The 21,174-nt window shown below is 41.8% G+C and overlaps 1 protein-coding gene across 7 annotated transcripts in view; it reads left to right on the top strand.

The window, feature by feature from the left end:
* nlgn3a (neuroligin 3a) overlaps positions 1–21,174 on the top strand; it is an 88,900-nt gene that overhangs the window by 59,603 nt on the left and 8,123 nt on the right. For 4 of the 7 annotated variants that reach the window (XM_026330316.1, XM_026330311.1, XM_026330315.1 and 1 more), the window contains one exon: positions 15,544–16,333. In XM_026330316.1, the coding sequence (XP_026186101.1) occupies positions 15,544–16,333 (790 nt within the window). Of the gene's footprint in view, positions 1–12,480; positions 12,493–15,543; positions 16,334–21,174 lie in introns of all 7 variants that reach the window. The other 3 variants (XM_026330314.1, XM_033325406.1, XM_033325407.1) reach the window with 1 other exon arrangement.

The raw sequence follows: 21,174 nt of genomic DNA, 5'->3' as shown, positions 1-21,174 counted from the left end.
GCACAGTGCTTGAGATGCTGCCTGTTTTCACACCTAAGCATACCTGGCTAATTGATGCAAAATATAAGTGAAAGAATTTTGACGCCTCCTACCTGAGCTCTAGTGTGGTCCCACATTTAGAATAGCCTTTTGTTTCAACCATGCAGCAGCCTTGACAGCTAAAGTGACTGCTCAACAAAAGGAAAAAAAATGAATACCTGCGAAGCACATTTTAAACCATCTATCATTTGAAGGTGACCTGGAACATCAGCAGACAATCAGGGCAACATTTAACAAAAACAAATACCATGCTAGCCAAACATAATGCAGCATCAGGGTTTTATAAAATGAAAAACAGGCATTGCTCCTGAGACATTTCTCCTTGTTTAAGTGAAGGCTGTTTGGAGAGCATGCGTCTCCCGCATTTTTCAGATGATGACAAACCCATATGGCATGCCACTAATCTTGATCGATGTCTGCCACTGTGAACACTACTCACAGTGCAGAGGATAATGAAATGTAGCAATGCAACATTTCAACAAAATCATCACAGCAGTGTGTTTATTATCCATTGTGAAAGTCATGGCTTCTGTTGTTTTCCAGCTGAAAAATAAAATATACAGGAATGTTTACTTTCCAAACACACAAAGTCCTCATAAAAATGTCTGTACTTGTCCACTGTGCTATTTTTAGGGTTCCCCTTAGAGCCACTAGCTAATTGGAGCCTTGCTTGTCCTCCTGGTGAAGCTGTCCTCCACACAGACGTTTTTTATGAGGTCGGTGAATGTCTCAGATTCCGTCTGTGTATCTGCAGTTGTTCTCCGGCATGTCCCGGGACTCCTGTTCATCGGTGAGGGCTTCATTAGCCAGGGATGGGAGGTGGCAGCAGAGTACGAACAGCTGTTTAGCTAACCACTTGCATTGTTAGCCAGCCTTCTCTGTATGCCTAACCGCCTAAATCCGTCCCCTAGCTGCTAACAGAATGCTCATTAGAAGAGAGGAGGGAGACTTGATAGGAAACAGTGCTGCTCTACTACGTTCCTGTCCTCTTCTCCTCCGGACTCTCTGGTCTCAGTTAATGCATGGAATAAACCTTCCCTCTGTGGGTCAACTACCAATGCAGCACATCTTGACCTCTGACCTCCTTGGGAAAGATAAGGGGTGTATGGGTACCTGCTTTGACATTGGTGTTTTTGTTTGTTTGTTTTTTTTTTTGTAATTTCCCAGTACAGTTAAATTATTCAAACACACTTAATAGTGCTGCCATAATGCTGGTCATGGAAACAGCTACAGATCAGACCCAACTGACTGCACCCACCTGGCACTGCCCACCCTCCCCTCTCCAAACTTGTTTCCTTATGACCTGGAGAATATTTCAATATTTTCAACATTCCTGCCATAAGGGCTTTTATGACCTACCAGCTGACAAAGTATGCAAGTGAATTTGATTAAACTTCAAAGAGGAAAACATGTTACCATAGAAGTGTTTCACTGAATTTACACCTGCCAGTGGAGATCATTCCCCATGCAGAAGTGCAGCAAACAAAGTGCACAGCGTCATGGAGGGAGACTGACAGAAAACAGTGTGTGGTAGAACTGATATGCTCTGAGCTATTTACAGTAAATGACAGCAGCTGTAGACTCTGCTGTCATCTGGAAATCTGCTCTGGAATAGTGTGCAAAGAATACCTAATATTCTCACCTGTGAGATATAATACCGTATTGCTCAAATATACAGATGACCATCATAACATCACATAATGTAAGGAATGAATCAGGGAATATAATGGTACAAGCTCTGAGACACGCTGTCACAGATTCCAATGAATTTTTGACCAATGTGACTTGTGTGTCACATCAATGAAACAATATGTGCATAGCATTTTTTGCATTCATCTGACCAAGTACCTTGTCTGGTGTCTAATTCACTGCATTACAGATATTCAGTTACTCTATCCCTGAATAGTCAGTGTGCCATATCACAAGAAATAACAATTTGACATCATAAAATGACATGCAGTGTAATTTACATACAAGCTTTTATATCTATATATAATATTCACATTAAAACACAAATAAAATATATCAATAAAAAATATGTAGAAATTCACTTTTGTCAAGTTTTTTTAATCAAATGGCATCGAAATGAAAAAAAAAACTTTTTTAAAGTTGATAACCATTTTATTAGCAGATAGTTGGTTGTTAGGGAGATGGATCTGTTGGGCACAGCTGTTAGGTTTTTAATCCACAACACTTTAAGCACTTCTCATGAAGATGTTGTAATTTGGTTGAAAGCTCCGGAAAGAGCTGGAAGTGGACTTTTGAGTTAAGAAGCTTTTGTCAGATTGCTATTTACAAAATGAAGAATAAAGTTAGATGCTTTTAGTGAAATAGTACCTTCTCTCTTTATCCATGTAGTTGCCTTACTTTGTCTTATCTTTTGGATGAATGTTATACGATTTGAAAATATCAAGAAAGTTGATCTTACCCTTATTAAAATAAAACTAGTTTAAAAAGTCAATCAAATGACCCATATACACTAGGCTCGTTTTTTTGTACCTTGCTCTTTATTTAACTTTAATTTAAAACATCGGTTTTCAATAACAGCGTCTCTGCTATTATCAAAAGTTCCAGTTAAGTTTCGACAATGAGCCAGCAAGGACCCTGAAATTGACTTGGCTAAATCAAATTCATTTTCTCATTCACACATGTGGTTTTTCTCTTGTGACAAGTCAAAATGTCTTCTATAAAAAAAGCCCATAATGATAAACTGCCTCCACAAATGCAGAGCCAAAATACTCGATATGCCTATTATGCATTACAGTATAACCCACTCACAGCAGAAAAGAAATAATCAGGCAATAATATCTAGAGCAAGATTATTGTCAAACTTTGCATTATGTTTAAAAAGCAATATAGATAAATATGTTCGATGTGCCTGAGATCTTGTAATCATAATAAACCGAATTATATAAGAGCTTCAAACTCCAGAATCATAGAAAAAAAACTGTAGTGTAGTGTGTATTGTGTGTATTGTGTGTGTTAGACTAGAACAGTGTGTCATTTCTTTTATGTGGTGAAGGAAGCTGACAATGACACATTCTATAGTAATGGCAATACGCTTACCGACACCACTGTGAATGTATACCGTAAAAGAATGTCTCTGGGTGAGATATGTGTCAAGTGTTGTGACATTAGTTGCTGCTGAATATGTGTTAGCTTGACATTGAGAAAGTGGAGCGTGCCAGCATGCGCCAAAACTGATAGACGAGCACACTCAGTCACACACACATAATTCACCTCTACAGATTCGCATCGATAGCCTACTATGCAAACATGTACAGTATGTACGTGCACAAACACTAGGATACACACACACACATAGTTCAGGCTGTGGCAGGTCGAGACCTGTGGGATTGAAGGTTGTTAAAGGTTGGTTCGTGTAAATATTCTCCCCCATGCTCAGCTCTGTTCACATGCAAACATACACACACACACACACACACACACACACACGCACACACACACACAATCCATGTGTACATGTAGCTCCACATACTCTCCCACTCCGGGGAATTTTATGTGGCTACAGCTGTGTGCCTACTGGCACTGGCAGCAAGAGGCACAACAGAGAGTATTGAGGAAGATATGGAAACGGACAGATTGCAGTGAAAGGCATGTTACCATGGAAAAGAGAACAAAAACATGAGAAAGGAAACTGCGCTCTCTCACACGGCCATGATAGTTTTCTTTCCTTTTTTTTATTTTCTTTCCCGAGCTGCCTACAGCTTGGTTTGAATGTAAAAGACTGATAATCTGAAGTGTGACCGCTGAGGCAGAAAGGCAACTATTGAATGCTGCTCTTACCTCAGCGAGGCTGTCACACAGCTCCATAAGCCGCATGAAAAGTTCACCAGAATACAGATGTGTGAATACGCACATGGACCCGAAAAACATAAGCAAAAAGGATGACGCCAGCAAGCACGGGCAGCATGTTCAACACACAATGAGACACACGAATAAATAGTGAATGAGGCTGCCAAGGCGGTGATGCACTGCTCCTCGCCAGAGCTCAGCTCTCTGCCCTTGTCCCTGGACCTCGGCCTGTCACTCTACGTTTTACTCCCTGCACCACCACTCCACTGTAAGCAGCCAACACAATTCTGGGTATTGAGGTGGTGAAGAAACTGTCCACCACTACCCATTTGGCCTTTTCAGAGCTTGACAGAAAGGACCGGAGGTAAAAATACACTGCATTCTGTCCTGCCAAAATTGAAAACGACTGGAGTGCTGCTGGTGAAAAGAAAATGCATATAGACCTTGTTATTAGGCCAGCTAGTCTGAAATGATGTTGACACTGCGCCAAACATTGAGATGTTTTCTGTCAGTCCATTTTTTATTATTTTTTTTGTTTCATCTGAATTTCAATATGAATCATTAGTGTTCCAAATGGAGACCGTGCAATAGATATTAATTACTTGTCCATTGCGGTTTGTGACACCATCAATCTGTTATCATCAAGCTACACCAGTGACTGAAATTAACTGTCACATCTCAATATCAGGCAAGTCATCTCCATGCTTTATTGCATTCATTACAATGTTCACTCCTTTAATGGTATCCTCATGAGACTGGACAGTAACCAAGACATTGGCAAATGCTAATACAAGAGATGGAAGTTACTCCGTGTCTATCTCTGCAAAGTTGGTAAATATCAAAGCAAATGTCAGCATCAGTACCAAACACCTTACAGGGAGCAAGAATGTGTTGTGGACTTGAGAAAATAATGGGACAGCATCCATATCATGATCTCCTGAGATTCATGTATATTTGATAGGGCCTGCCAGATGTGGCCATGGATGTGTATCAGCAAGCAATCCCTCTCACTGAGCTCACAGAAATTAGATTTCATCTTGGGGCCTAAATCTAATACACAGGTTTATATTTACTCCCAGTTGCAGAGCATCATAAGGCAATATGACGATACAGAGTAGTGGGAGAGCTGTGCAAAATATACTTAAATGAAAATGCTTTGAGTAAACTCTTCAGTAAGCCATCAACACTTCTTAGCCATGGACTAGATCAGAATGTAATTGTTTCTTTACCAGATGTGCCTAAGCTGATGTAAGAAACACAGCTGTCGAAACCCTTTTTACAAATTAAATAACAGAATTATTTTATTATATATTAATGTTCTGGATTCAATAGAAATCAAATTGTTGATAATTAGATCTGACAATTCTGCAGCAGGGGAAGGTGGAAGAATAGTTTTCCTCAATTCCAATGATGAATCTGTAATATTTTTGTAACACGCAGAAATATCTTGGTTTTAAGACATTTAATTCAACCAAATCACACTCTGAAATCATTTGAGAGCTTGAGAACAGCGAATATTGGAGATGAAATGATTGCATGAGTCACCCTATGCATTGAGATGCCTGTGTCTTCCTCACAATGAATGCAAAGTCACAGTTAGCATGCAGAGTGCTTTTGCCTCCCTTGAACACTCTCCAGGGACAATAGTACCCAGTGAGGAATTTTAGTCTCCTCACTTTTTTCTTTCCTTTTCCCTCCTCTCTTATCCTCCTATGACCTCCCCTCTCTCTTCTTCCTCTCTCCATCTGTGACACAATGAGAATAGATGTTGGCAGCTTAGCTCGTCCATACGTCTGTCTGCTTGTCTTGCTAAGATATATGTTCTAGTTTGTAGCACAGATAAATGTATAGTCAGCAGGCTTTTGTTTAGAGGAGACAGAAATGAAGGATACCAGATTGATGAACTCTTTGGTCAACACATTTTTAATCTCTATTACTAAAGTCAACATTTCAGCAACTTTCTGTATTTCTTAATCAAAATAAAAACATTTTATTGGATTGATTTAGATTAGTTTTACAGCAGATCGATGCTCAGTGGCCGAATGCTGACTTCAGACAGGCTGCACAAATAGCTTCTAATTGTTGGGATTTCCAGTTGACTTGATTTGTTCGACCAGATATTCAAGGAGCTGCTGCTGCCAGTGGAACTTTTCCAAGCCATTTTTACAGCAGGAGATGTCATAACCCAATTGTCTCAACGTCCACTTACAGTAAGTGGCCATGGTGGCTAAAGAGTCTGCCACAGTAATTGACTCAATGGGAATTTACAGTATGAAGCATGAGGCAGCGAAGGCAGACAGTGCTCTCCAGGGATGCTCTGTTGTGACAGTGCTGCTATCTCTCCACTGTGTTTCTCAGCACACAGTATACAGGCCAATCATACACACCAGCACAGGTGCACGCATAGACTCACATACACTCAATAAATGCACAAACACAGCAGCCTTCTTCAGGAGCAGGTAATTCCACAGTCAGGTGCTGCGATCACGTTCGGCGTGCACTCCCACCCCAGACCAGCGTTTCACTCTCAATCTTTAATGTGTTCCCTGGAATGAGGGTGAGGCGAACGCGATTCATATCCATCCTATTTTTGTTCGCTGTTTGCATGCTGTGCCGCCTTGAATTAGACCAAGCTTGTGTGGCTTCTGGCTGCAGGGCTACTGGCACAATGGGCAGAGCAGGGAGCAGTAGTGTCAGGCGCTGTGAGAGAGGAACACACAGAGTGACACAGGCACAGCTAGAAGAATATGTTTACACTGTTAGAGCCCGGCACGTTCATGCCTGGTACAATAGTTAATCAGCTCGGGTGCTGCTGCTGGTGTGACCACTGACCCTGAAAGGCATCGGTTATAGGAGTAGTCTTTCTAATAGGAAGAACACTATAATTTCAAGTGAGGCACAGGAATTACAACGCATCCAGGGGAGTATTTTTTGTAACATCTCCTCTGGTCCTGGTTCATTAATGGTGGTTTAGATTAAAAGACTTGTTGATGTTCTTGGTCAGAGAAAAAAGGTTGCTGCCCACTAGGTGCTCTGTGTGAGATGCCTAATGAGCTTCCTAAATTATGTGTGTGTGTGTGTGTGTGTGTGTGTGTGTGTGTGTGTGTGTGGATGTGTGTGTGTGTGTGTGTGTGTGTGTGTGCGCTCGCGCGTGCGTGCGTGTGTGTGTGTGTGTGTGTGTGTGCGTGTGTGTGTGCATAAATTTAGTGGATGGGTTATATAGCATATACAAGCTCATTTGGCAGTTTATTAGGTACACCTAGCCTAAGTCTAATGCAGCAGTCCTACAGTAAATCTCCTTCATGATGGTGATAATGTTTGTTTTTTGTCCACACTGTTTAGAAAGGTGTTGATTCAGCTGTATTATGATTTTGGAGGATGTAGGCTGATGCTGTCGCACTGTATTTTGCTATACAGAGAGGTTTTTCTGTTATTTAGCCAAGCCGTATTGATATAAATAGGCCTGATAAAATAATAGAAACATTTCTCATTACGACATAATACAATTCAACAGCAGCCTCCAAAGTGGCCCTACAATTGAATCATCACCTTTCTGAGCTGCTTGTACAAAAACTGAACATTATCACCTTCATGAAGGAAGGATTTATTGCACAACTGTTGTATTAGACTGCACATAATAAACTTTTAAGAGTGTATAAATTATATATTGCGCTTAGGTACTGTATTTTCTGTGTAAACTAGACTAGGATTGGATTAACCCTCAGAAACAAATGATATTTTGAAGATACAGATGTGCAGCAAAGCCAACATGTTTGTGTTCAGTGTGTGCATGAACACTGTGCACATTGCATTTGGATGTGAGCTATAATCAGATGTAATTAGGGATGTATCCTTTTCTTAGCCAGACTCAAAGGCTTGTAAGCTAGTGGGATGCTATACTGAAAGACTGTGAAAAGGGCTAGGGTAAGCAGTAAACTTCCACCCACCTCCTGCTTTTAGCCGAGATGTGCATATCCATCTCAGTTTCACCTCCCTTACCCCTACAGCTCACTGCTAATTTGTTTCTGCAAGACTTACACACTTGGACTGTGGTCTCTCTCTCTTTCCGTCTCTCTGTCTCTCTCCTCTGTCACTCTTTCTTTCCTTCTTTGCTCTGAATCCCTCTGATTCCCCCCGGGGTGGTGTACACCCCTTGCGATAATTTGTCTGTCACAAATGCAACTGCGCCCTCTCCGTGGCTTTCCTTGGCCCAAAAAATGAGTTTCAGCCATCCCATCTGGCTGTCACAGGCAAGATGTCGCCAAGAATAGAAGCTTCCCATCCTTTCACATTTCATGGCTGAATTGTCATATTTGTATTTGACTTACATCTTTGACCCTCCCATGCCAGACATATTTTATATCTGATTTGTACTCATGGAGCTTCGTTTCCTTGAAGTCAGTGCACTCTTTGTCTCTGGCTGTCACTGTTCACTGCATATAGAAAGATGAGCCATGCTTTGGGGCTGCTATACAATGCAGATGGGGTGTAAAACATAGTGCATATATTTAGAAACAGCATAAGTCAGATGTTTTTTCACTCTTACCAGAAAACAGCCACTTGCATGGTTTTCCCATGAAAACCAGTTTCTGTGGGAGCTCAAGGCACTAATCATTTCCTCTCAGCACACTGATCCAAAATCTATTTGTGGACGCAGTTGGAGAAGAGAGAGGAAATCAGAAAACATCTTTAACAACTTGTTTCATCTAATGAGATTAGCAGAGCTGCTTACACAGTCATGACATGGAGATACACATAGATAACCCTGTAATAACTCATTATTCTTCCCATTTCCACATTGACGCCTAGGCGAGGCTCGCTGACAGTGCATGTTGTTGTGCGTAGACAGCTATCAGGCCAATCTCTCCACTGCAGCAGTGTGGAGTGAGCACAGCGAATACTCTCGGATTCCTCGGCACGGGACACAGAGATAGCATTTTCTGTTTTTCAGATGCTGCAGCATTAGTGACACATGCATGAGTGCAAATGGAAAAATTCATTGTGCAGGCAGGGGAGTGAAGGACAGAAATCAATTTGGTGTGAGCGCAAGCATGCATGTGAAGGCTTGAGAATGCACAGATAACATCCTGAAAAATACAGGAAGCAGCTCAATGAATAGTAAATGCAACAGAGGGCATGTTCCTGCCATGACTTACGTGCACATAAGATCATTGCTAATAGCAAATTGTTGTGATCTCTTTCCTTAGATAAAACTTTTCCACCTTCAACAAGATTTTTTTTATTGATAATGACTGTGCATTGATTTTGTACAAATTATATTTCTTTTTGTTGCTATGGTTTAGGTTTAGACTTTTTGAGTCATCAAATGTCAGTGAAGGAAAAGCACCTACCTGCACCTTGTGAATGTTTCATCCATCAAGCACAAGTTCAAACACTTTTCTGGTAATGGAAAAGTGCTTAAAAGCTGCCCTAACCTTCATTTAAGCACCATTAGATGTTTTAGTAAGTGAGTGGGTACATCCATATTTATGCTTGTACTTGCGTCTGAGGGCACCATAACTGGATCACATAGGATTTTCAGATAAATAGCAGCTTTATCCTGCTAAGAGTGCCAGATCCAATTTGCTCAATTGGACAATACAACACAGAAGCACCAAAAAGTTTAGACAATCATAGTCAATTATTTGATATTTCAGCCTAATCTGCTTTTCCACAAATGACAGCACACACTAATCTGACATGTCCTGATGTGGTAAACCTCACCCACGCGCAATCCCAGGTTGAAATTTCTCAGAATTAGTCCACGAATTCTGTTTGGTGTTCAGGTGTGCTGTGCATGCTTGTGATTAGCAGCCAGATTGATGAGTTCAAGGAGGAGCGGTGGCCCTGTTGTGCTGTGTGTGCAGCCAGAGTGAGGCCACCGTGCGTGTGATGATGAGGCCTGGAGTGTGTGGTATTGACCAATGGATGTCACGTTGTGATTAGTAGGAGATATCGCTGTGCTCAGATGCACATCAATCCTAGAACCTAGGTACAGCCTGTCAATGGGGTAATTTTTATCCTCCTCTCCTCTCCTATCTTTTTTGGTGTTTTTTTTCCTTCTCTTCTGTCTCCCCTCTTATGCTTTCTCATTCCCTCCCTCTTAACTCCATCCACCCTCGTGGATCAAACTCTTTATCTGGCCTAAGCCACAGCCTGCAGGCAAGCAGGCAGTCTCTACAGAGGCTGGAGCAGAAGACCAACAGCCTCAAACAACATTATATAGGCCTGCCATGAAGCATGTCTCTCACTGATGGATGAAAACACTGGCCTCTCAGTAACTGCCTCTATATGGACACAATGAAACAGCAAATCTTTCCGTTTCAAAGCCCACTGCTCTTCACTTAAATATTGCTAGAACACCTCTGGAGATGTACAGCACACTAAAGTTTTGTAGGATTTAGGAAGTGGTGCACCTTTGTGTTCTGATACCCACAAAAGAAAGCACTCGGTTTCTGGGGGAAGATGTATTTTCTTTGGCAGCTATCCTGTTGGATCATCTGTTATGAAATCAGAGTAAATCTGGTTTAGAGGAAACATGAAGCCAGGTAACAAGAATAGTAACAGCCATAAAAGAGCATGAAAGCAAAGAATACATGCAATGAATCATAAGTACTCCTGTTTGGGCCATTTTATGTCATGTTTAATTTTTAATGTTTAAGCAAACAAGTACTACACATAACGCTCTTGCATGGATTAATGCTCTCTCTCTCTCTCTCTCTCATGTGCACGCACACACACACATTCACACACTGCCTAGTTATTTTTTTGCTTTAGCTTACAGTATCTCTCTGTAGCGTAGCCCACAAAGTGTATACAACGACACTTCTACTGTCTCGGAAATCAGCAGCTTTTCTCGACACCATCAGTATCACTTTTTTGAATTCGACAGTTTTGTTATGGGGCAGTAATTTTAAGAGAACAAAATAACATTGTAGGTGTTGTTTAAAGGCTGTTAAACCAATGTAAAATCGTACATGGGCATGATCAACCCAGAGGCACTTGTGTTTAACTGGATGCAGTCAGTGTGGTACTGTAACCTGTAACCATGGAGACATCAGCTTTAACCCTGTGTGTTGTGCCTGCAAGTGGCAATGAAGAACATTTTATAGGTAGGACTATCCATCACCCAGCTGGTTTTAAATATTCCATGTAGCATTTAATGACTTTAAAGATTTGATCGTTTAGAGAAACAAAAACACTGTGGATTTCTGTAAGAAGATTAAGAGTTCAGAAAAACACAGCACTGATAAAAAAAAAATAAATAAATAAGAGCCCATGTGAAATGCAGCAAGTGAGGCAGAGCAACATTTATTGAGTGTGTCCAACTGAGTGCTAGCCTAGTTTGACTGCAGACGGAGAGAAATGTTTCTGCAACAGAGGGGGTTCTGCATAGTCTACGGGTCTGTGGAGATTTGCTTACAGTGAAGAGACGGTAGAGGTAAGATGGCTCAGAGGATTCAGGCTCCGCTGAACGCAGACTTATATCTAATAATCAGCAGGGAGGGAATCAGCATGCTCTCTCAGAAAAAGAGACAGGGAGAGTGTGATTGAGAGAGATGGAAAAACAGAGCACAGGAAAGATTGAAGGTGAGGAAAAAGTGAATACAAAACCTAGTAGGAGTTGTTGGAGTGGTGAAAATAAAAAGGAGCAAAAGACGTTCCTCTGGCCATGCTATTTCTCTCTCATGATTACTTTTATGTATATGAAAAGAGTTCCGATAAGATTTTACTACTTCGCTCTATAATTTCAGCCCTATTAACTCTTAAAGTCATGAGGAATTTTGTTATGAAATTGAAGGACCGACCTATAAAATGAGATGTGTCCAATCCCAATGTTCAAGGTCAACTGATGTCTAATTGTTGCCATCTTCTTTTTTTTTTTGGTTTTTTTTGTTAAATTTGGATGACACTGTGGTGGTTGTAATGGTTTGGCAGGCTGTATTTTGCAGTCTCACATATCACAGGGCCAGACTGCTAAAACTGACCGCTGATGCTTCAGTGACTTTTGCCAGCTGTTCCAGATTGCAAAGTACAGTCATTTACTGGCATCACCACCAACAGAACATCCTTGTCCATTAACACTGACTAAACACTCACACATGCTCAAAGCTGCCACCTAATACATCAGCAACCCAACCCATGGCCATGTCACGTTACTCTCTCTAGTGATGCAGCACTGGCTTGTTAATATCAGAATTGCATCCATATTGCAGTTGTCAAACCATGGCCTAAACTTATGCGTGCTTGTTCAAGCTTGTGGATATGTTTGAGTGTGGACTGTGGTTCTCTAACCTGGACAAGGTCATTATACCCCCAAGGTCAAGCCTTTTTTTTTTTCCTGTATCATCACTGAATTATCACCACAAGACACTCGACCAATCCAAGGCCTGAACTGTGTGGCCATTTAACTGGAGTCCAGCGAGGGGGGCAGTGTGGTTGAGGTCGACAAACCTTAAACCAGAGGTGGCTGCAGAGCAATAGCGTTTTAGCAGGGGCCCAATGAGTGATTACCTCTGAGCTGGAGTCATAATTCAGCTTGACCTCAATATGCCAGCAACGCTATGGTTTGATGGATCTGCTCACAGTTTGGGTGTCGGGTTCTCGCATGTCAAACACAGGCAGATAATGATAAGGGTATCTGTTGCTTTTACAAAGCAAAACCTGCGAGATATGAATGTGACACACGTGTTGATGGTGTTGCCTCATGCTCTTTCTGTTTAATTTGTCTGGATATTGAGTGCAGAATCATTCCCTGCATAGATATCAGAGTAGATACGGAAGACAAAACAATGTCACAAATGATTAACCTCCATCATGATGATGCCAGTCGTCTGTCGAAATATTCATCATCACTGCGTCTTATCAATCAAAGTCAGCAAAATACATGCGCACGAACACATACACATGCTTACAGAGACTCACATACTGTATACACCTCCCAGTGTGTATAATTAGTGGTTTCTCTCAGTGGGTGATAAAGCTTGTGCTTTTCTCTTCTCTCTCTCTGACCTTCCCCAGTGAGCTTCCCTCCACAGTGGTGCTCATCATGCACCGCTCTAATACATATTTACTGGTCCAGTGGCAGCTCATGTGAACTGGATTTATATTATTCTCAACAAACAACAGTAAACCCTTTCATCAACCATAGCAGGAAATAAATCTAGTAGTGTCAACCTCAGTAGCTGGCCATCTGTGGGCCTGGGCGCAGACAGACACAGGGCCGAGCATAGTTGCAGTTAAGCCACACTCCTCAATTAAGGCAAACGGATTTGATATACGTATGTCTGTCAAATTGACTTGGTAATCGCAGAAGCTGGTCTCCTGGCAAATGTTTTCCTACTGCAACTTCTGATCAAAGACATTTAGAAAGTGGCTGTGGCATCGCTGGCAGCATTGGGATTCAGGACAGACTCCCTGCACCATGACTGGCTCTGTTTGCACAGCACAATCTGAGTTGAGATGTGAAGAGAGGCAATACCACTAAAGAGTGAAGGGAGGGGAAGGGAGGGGAGCGGAGGAGGAGAAGGGAGGGATTGGAGGATTAAGCCCGAGCACCCCTACCCCCAAAACCCCCCGCCTCTGAGCGGCCATCTTTCATCTCGTGGCTGCCCCTCTAATGTTTTCACCCCTCTAATGTTTTCAAGTGGGTGAAACCCTCGACATCTGCTTCTGCTCGCTGAGACAAGGCACAGGCCACCATCCTGCAGAGGTACACAACCACAGGACATCTGGAAGGGTAGCACCAGGGCAAGTCACAGAAACCTGATGGTCTCATCCATGCAGAATGAGAAACACAGTGCAGGAACAGAAAAACAAACGTGATTTCTCATGTTGAGGTTACATCAACAACTTATATAGACATGTACTGAAGTCTTTACTGCCAGCAGTCGATTTCAGAAGTCATTGTTCAAATACACTAATTGTGGCTTATACTAGTAAACATACCCACCACAGAAACATTTCACAGTTCACTCACCGAGACACATTAATTCTACTTACTACTTGCGAACAAATAAATGTAAATAGCTCTGTAAATAAACACTTCATCTTCGCCAAGGAGAAATAAGCCCCCCGCCGCCTCTGATTAAGACTACCAAAGTGATATATCTGGCACTTAAGTCTGCTGTTTACCTCATAAACACAAAGGCTGCAACACAGCCACCCACACTGACGCTGAAATATCACAAACTGAATCTGCGTGCCTGTACGTTCCTCTGCTAGTCTTTGTGGCTTCAGTGTAGAATCATTAGCATTCATCTACTGTGGTTTTCAGTATCTTGAGTGCAGTGAAATTCTTTGACTGTGGCACTGGTAGTGCCAGGAGCAATAAAGTGACATTGTCAAGTGGGGGGGAGTTTCGCCTCTGATTTTTCTCTGAGATCGGTAAAACATCACTTGTGAATTCGAAAACTATATCAGGTACAAAGATGAGAAGCGCTGTCAAGACAGAGACTGTGAGGCATTGGTGACGATGTGAGGGAGGCCTACGAGAGACAAAGAGGATGTCATGTTGCCTTCACTTTACTTTCTATGAGGAAACATTTTTTTCAAAAGTGGCATAATTCAATTATTTCTGAGGAAATGATGTTAGTTATTTAGGATCTGTTCTTTGTGGTGAAAAATCATTTCACATTTCCTTCTTACTGCACTGCAACTAAAATGTAATTAAATTTATGAGAGTACCCCATGAGACCATGGATTTGTTTGCCTTGGTACCCTCCACCCTATTTAAAGCCCCCCACACACACAAATACCAACCTCCTGTTGAGATTCTAATGGTCTTCTCACTTTTAGTACAAATAAGTCTGTTTCAGTATACTGCGAGCAGGAGACCTTTGCATTCTGTTCATTTTGGTCTTCTTTCACTGTGTGCTGCCATGTTGCATTGTATTGCAGGGTGAATATGCACAGCTCCTTTCCTTTTGCAAATGTAGGGAGTAGGAGTCTAGTTTATTTATAGAAATCCACCCACAAACTCCTGTAGAATTAAGTAATCTTTCAGGTAAAAAAATGACTTTTAACTTGCACAAGGCATAACTGAGGCAGAGATAATGTGTGCCTGCATGTGCAGTTCTGGCAAAAAGAAGCATCTGTGTCTATAATTGCAGTGTTTGAGGTTCATCCAATTTAAGCTACCTTGAAAAGTACATTAACAGGGGGAGGACATGGGCACGGGGTCCATATATTTAAGAACACTTAAATTGGACTCTTTCTGCATTTCATACAAGACAAGGAATTAATTTTTGGCATGACATACTTTAGTTTGCCAGTTTTGATACATTCATTTATTTCAACAAAGCCTATAGAGGAATGGTGCTGGCATCTGCTCCTGACAAATATACAGATATTATTACCGAGAGAGCATATAGAGATGGATGGAAGAAGGGGAGATGACAGACAGAGTGTTGATTCCTTCCTCCGTCTGCAAGCTGTTTGTGAGACCAGGCCATCTGCACATTCATTATCATAGCCATGATTCCATTATTGTTGTGTGTGGCAACAAGGACTTGTTCTGTCTGGCCTTTGTTATTCTTATCAACTGTGTAGCTGACAGCCCTCTTTTGATCATGGCAGCAACAAAATTAACAACTATCATGTAGTATAGCACAATAACTGAATTATCCACTGTAATAGTGACACACTAAACATCATCCCGTCTTTTCTTCTTCCCGTGTCCTTGTGCAGGTCTGTTCCATAGAGCCATCATTCAGAGCGGGTCAGCCCTCTCCAGCTGGGCTGTAAACTACCAGCCGGTCAAATACACACGTCTCCTGGCGGAAAAGGTGGGCTGTAATGTCCTGGACACCCTAGACATGGTGGACTGTCTGAGGAAGAAGAGCTCCAGGGAGCTGGTGGAGCAGGACATACAACCAGCAAGGTACCATGTGGCCTTTGGACCTGTAATTGATGGCGATGTAATCCCTGATGACCCCGAGATCCTGATGGAACAGGGCGAGTTTCTCAACTACGACATTATGTTGGGGGTCAACCAGGGTGAGGGGCTGCGGTTTGTGGAGAATGTGGTGGATTCAGAGGATGGCGTGTCTGGAAATGACTTTGACTTCTCTGTCTCAGACTTTGTGGACAGTCTGTATGGGTACCCAGAGGGCAAGGACACACTGAGGGAGACCATTAAGTTCATGTACACAGACTGGGCAGACAGGGACAACCCAGAGACCAGACGCAAGACGCTGGTGGCTCTGTTCACCGATCATCAGTGGGTAGAGCCATCAGTTGTGACAGCTGATCTCCACGCTCGCTATGGATCACCCACCTACTTCTACGCTTTCTACCACCACTGCCAGAGCCTGATGAAGCCAGCCTGGTCAGATGCTGCCCACGGGGATGAGGTGCCCTATGTTTTTGGAATTCCTATGATTGGTCCCACTGATCTTTTCCCTTGTAATTTCTCAAAGAATGATGTCATGCTGAGTGCTGTGGTGATGACCTACTGGACCAACTTTGCCAAGACTGGGTGAGTAAAATGTATTTTGGTATGTTATGCAATCTTGAGATTTTTATTGAAACTGGTACTTCTTTCTTAATTTTTATTGAATGAAATAATTTATTTTGAGATTATGGCATACTGGAATTAGGAAAGTTGTCTGGCTTACAGAGAAACCTTCTCCTCCATGTCTTGCAAGCAGAACAGTAAATTGATGCAAGCAGTTTCTTCAAAAAAGTGTAGCATATCAGATATAAGGAAGCATATATTTATATGTAAATATAAAGGTTTAATGTGTAATATTTAGAGCAATCTTTTAGCAGAAATTGAATATAATATTCATAAATATGTTGGCATTAGTGTGCAATTACCAAAAAATACAAACGTTTCATCTTTCATCTTTGAATGAGACTATATAAAAATATTTATGGGGAGCAGATCTCCTTTCATTGAGGCAGCCATGTTTCTATGGAAGCCCAGAATGGACAAGCCAAACATTGGCTCCCAATAGAGAATTATATTTTGTTTTAAATATAAACAAGCCACTCTATCCTCTCTTCTGCCTGGAAACCGGTGGGGTGGAGTATGAGGTATGCTGAGAAGGTTGCATTTTGCAATCTCATCACTAGATGCCACTAAATCTTTCACATTTTACACATTGCACCTTTAAGGCCAGAGTTAACATCAGTGTTTAAACAGTTTAAAATGTCTAAATTCTAAAAAGAACAACTTTTTAGTTGTTTCACCTGATATCCAGTGCTACTTTAACTGGATGGAGCTGCTAGTTAACTTTAGCTGAATTGACTGGCTGCTGTAACAGTTGTTACATCCAACAAAAATTATGCACAATTTGCTTTTTTCAGCTTTTCTACAGTGAGCTCACTCTTTGGATTATTTTTGCCTTTCCACTATACAGTCCATAGACCATAAAGTCAACAACAATGTAGTTTTAGAGTGGTTAACAGTAGGAGAAATGAGAATGCAAAAAATTAGAGGAATAAATTAATGACAATCAGGTAACAAGGGTACAATTGCAGGATCTTATCAGCATTAAAGTTAGAATAAATCAGGAACCAGAACCAGTGTAAAGCTGTCCCTCAGTGTCCACCCTTAATCCCAATTTAGACATAGGTGTTTGGGTCATGGTGTAATAATAGTAGCACAACATATACATAGCAAAGTTACACATATCCCTTGTGTGTCTTTTAAATAAGTTCAAAAACAGCACTTGCACTGCAGATCCAGTAATCACACTATTACAAACTTGCTAAGTCACTAATGGAAAGTAACAGAAAAGTATCCTATCTCTGTCCTATTAAAAGTAGATTGGCGCCAGAGAAAAGAAGCTGCAGGAAAGGGAGGTTCTGCAATGATAGTGTGGGACAGAAAAGGCATTTTTCAACAGAAATATTTTTTTTTCAGAGATGTTTTTCACCTGAACTTCCTGGGTCTCAGTCTGAAAACCTGAGACATATTGAATCTGAGGAAGATTAAATGTTCCTGCAGAATATGTGCTGTGTTATTCGTGCTTGGCTGACTCTATGGGTTGAGTATGTGTGCACACTCCCTGCCTTTCTGTATATACTTCTCTGTGTATGCATGTGTGTACTTGTAGTAGTGTTTGGCTAGAAATACTAGTAATGCTCTATTATCCCACGGCCCAAAAGACAGCGACTTATCAGGGAGGCATATCAAACTCCTGCCCTCAGTGGTATTGATTCCCACAGCCTGGACCCAGTCGATCACTCATGCCCCGGGTGACTCTTGTTCCCCACCATGCTCAATTTCTCGCCCACCCTTCACAAAGCCTGGCTATTTTGTATGACTACTAGTAATCATTTCTAACAACTGAAATTTAATTTGACAATCCCCGTTACCAGAGTGGTATTGATCCTGTCCTGAATGGGATGCAGTCTTGTTCTGTTTTTATCTGTCTCTATATCATCTGCTGTCCAATCAGATGGCATTTACATCCAGTTGTCTGGCTGATAGGATGAGCCCAAGGCTGTCGGCTCTGATCCCTGAACTCCTAATGGCAGGCTAGTGCAGATGAACCGATGTCAGCTGTTTTGGCTCCTCAAGGAAAGCACTGAGGTCCATCATTGATGCTCAGACTAAACAGCTGTCTCTTCTGCCTGGCAGACATCTTGTGTCAACACATACAAAGCTGCGGTTTGTAAATTTATATAGAATTCATTATGTGTCTTTTCAAGAATACTATCTGCTGTTAAAAAAGAGAGGATGCGTTTAATTTTAATGAGAAAAGTTTGAGGCCTGAAGGTAGCAAGTTACGCTGCTTACATACTGAATCACTCTGAACTTGAAGCTTGTGATATCAGTGAAATTAATTCCGATCGATGATGCTAGCCTTTCCTGTCTTACCTACAACCACTCAGGTTCAACTGAGTGCTAAGGGCAGTGAGAATGTTGTAACTCAAACTCGGCCTTCACCCTTGCAAGCAGCAGAAGTCAACAAAAAATTGCACTTAATTGCTGACACCATAAGAGTTTTGTAGATTGCCAGGTTACTGATTGAAATTTGAAGCACAGTGGTAGCAGGGTAAACTGGTACTAGATCTGTGTTCACCATGTTATACCTACTGTCTGCCTTATGGTGTGTCACCTTGGCATAACTCCAGACAAGGGGATTAAAGGCAGACTACAATTAGGCATTCAGATGTTAAAGAGCCTGGGATTAGATGACACAATAATAGCAAACTCAGTATGCGGCTCCAAAGGGTGATTTTGCTCTAGGCCAAGTAAAGGAATCTACCATGAACTCTATGGGGGTGGGGTGTGGGGCTGAGGATGTGAGACATTTCCCACAGCTTCTGATGTTCATCCTCCTTATTCAGACCACACCAGGGGATGTAGGTCTCTCCTCCAACACCACCCAGCGCAATCTGGCTCTAGAGGACATCCTTTTAATTAAGACCCAGTTGAATTCCCTTTGCTTTCGTGGTCCGTCCAAAAGCCTTCTTCCCTATATCTGTAAAGGAGGTCTAGCTCCCCTTCCAGATGTTCATAATGAACTGACCCAGATTGCACTTCCTGCGCTGTCTCTAAATCGGCTGTAGAAACATGTGTGACACGATGTTGAGACACTTGGGCTGCATGTCAACAGTGTGTATCATAGCAGCAACCCCTTCCCAACCAAAGCTCTTCCTGTCCCTGGCTCTCATGTGTCATCTTTACAGGGCAAATCCCTGCCCATGTGTGTGCGTGTGTGTGTGTGTGTGTGTGTGTGTGTGTGTTTTCTTTTTTTTTTTATTCTCCATCAGCGTCAGTGAAGCATAAAAGCATACAGAGAGCACACGCTGTCAAATCTTCTTAGTGTGTGTGTGTGTGTGTGTGTGTGCGTATGTGAGTGCATGTTTACAGTATGAGGCTGTTCTTTCCTGAGAGTTAGGGATGTTTCAGAAGCCAGGGATTTACTCAGCTCAGAGTTATTTTTCTGGCTGCAACATTTGTTTTACTATTGACAGGCAAAATTGGCCTGCGCTCTATTGCCACAACAACTTCTTCTTGCTCAGTTTCTCCAAAACTTTTGTCCACATACTGCAACTTCCACACATTTCAAACACAAAATCAAACACAGCAACATAACTAAGCTGCATATACAAAAACACTGGCAGAGAACTTCAGAAAAGACAGAATGATGAAAAGCCCTGAGAAGATCAATCATTATATTTCATTAGTGCTATAAATATGTTGGTCTGTCTTCCTGCTGGTTGGTGCTCATTTCCCCTGTTTTGTGTGTGAGTTGTGCCACATGCTGTGCAGGGCCTTGCTAGGTAGTTAAAGAGCAGAGTACTGTCACACATTGAATTTTTTCCATTGCTCCTAGCAATCTCTCCTAGATCTTTTTCTAATTACTCTATATAGAAAAACTCATGTACTGTATTGTATTGACAACATGACTAAAGAATGTAGTACTGATTGTTTTGTCATTAGTGACAATGGACAAACAGATGTAGATAAACGTAACAACAGTGAATCTATAGTGCAGTTTAATTGCCTCTGCTTTGATTTACAAGCCTGATAGTTTTTTTTTTCCTCCTGCATGGTAATCAAACATGCAGGAGGGTTCCTATAGGGTTAATAACGTGTGTACATCAACTGTTTCTGCCACCTGACCTCATTCAAATAGAATCTCTTTTTTTTTTAGGCTGTCTAGTAGTTACATCACTCTTCCCTGCTCCCCCTCCTTGTCCTTTCTCCAGATTATCCCCTGTGCTGTTTAGTTTCCTTGATTAGGACCAACTCAACCTGTACTAGAAGTCTGTGAATGCTTGGCATTGTGGAACAACGCAGCCTCAAATAGCCACCTACCTACTCCATTAAATAGGCACTCACTTGATAGGAGATTTGTAGCCAATACCCTGATTTGCATTAGAGAAGGTAAGGAAGCGGTGTGGCTTGTTAAGGGGCAAGGCTGCCATTGATCGGCATCCATGCTGTGCACTGAATGTAATGAGAGGTGCATGGGAGTAGGGGGATAAGAACAGGAAGTAGATCTGCATGTACACATCCATAAGCCCATGACTGTGGGATTAAAACTGGGATAGATAAATAATATCGATGTTAAATCTCCAAAAATGCAACGTAGATGTTGTACAATGTTGCTGATTGGTTAAAAGAGGAAAAATGTGGAAGGTGTTATGGGAGGGGAACATCTTTTGTTTGTTGTCACTCATCTAATCAAACAAAACAATAGCATCCATAATAAAGAGTGGTACGAGAGCTGTGTCCTCCAATAACTCTGCAAGCCCCAAAGTCACAGCACCTCACCCTGCATCACTTAGCCTGCTGAACCGAAGGCTGCCATTAAATATGAACCACACATCACTCAGCCTTCTGCCCCAGCGTAC

Source organism: Mastacembelus armatus, chromosome 10 (genome assembly GCF_900324485.2).
Source record: "Mastacembelus armatus chromosome 10, fMasArm1.2, whole genome shotgun sequence".
Classification (NCBI taxonomy): domain Eukaryota; kingdom Metazoa; phylum Chordata; class Actinopteri; order Synbranchiformes; family Mastacembelidae; genus Mastacembelus; species Mastacembelus armatus.
Note: the sequence above shows the minus strand (reverse complement) of the source record. Positions and strands in the feature narration are given on the sequence as shown.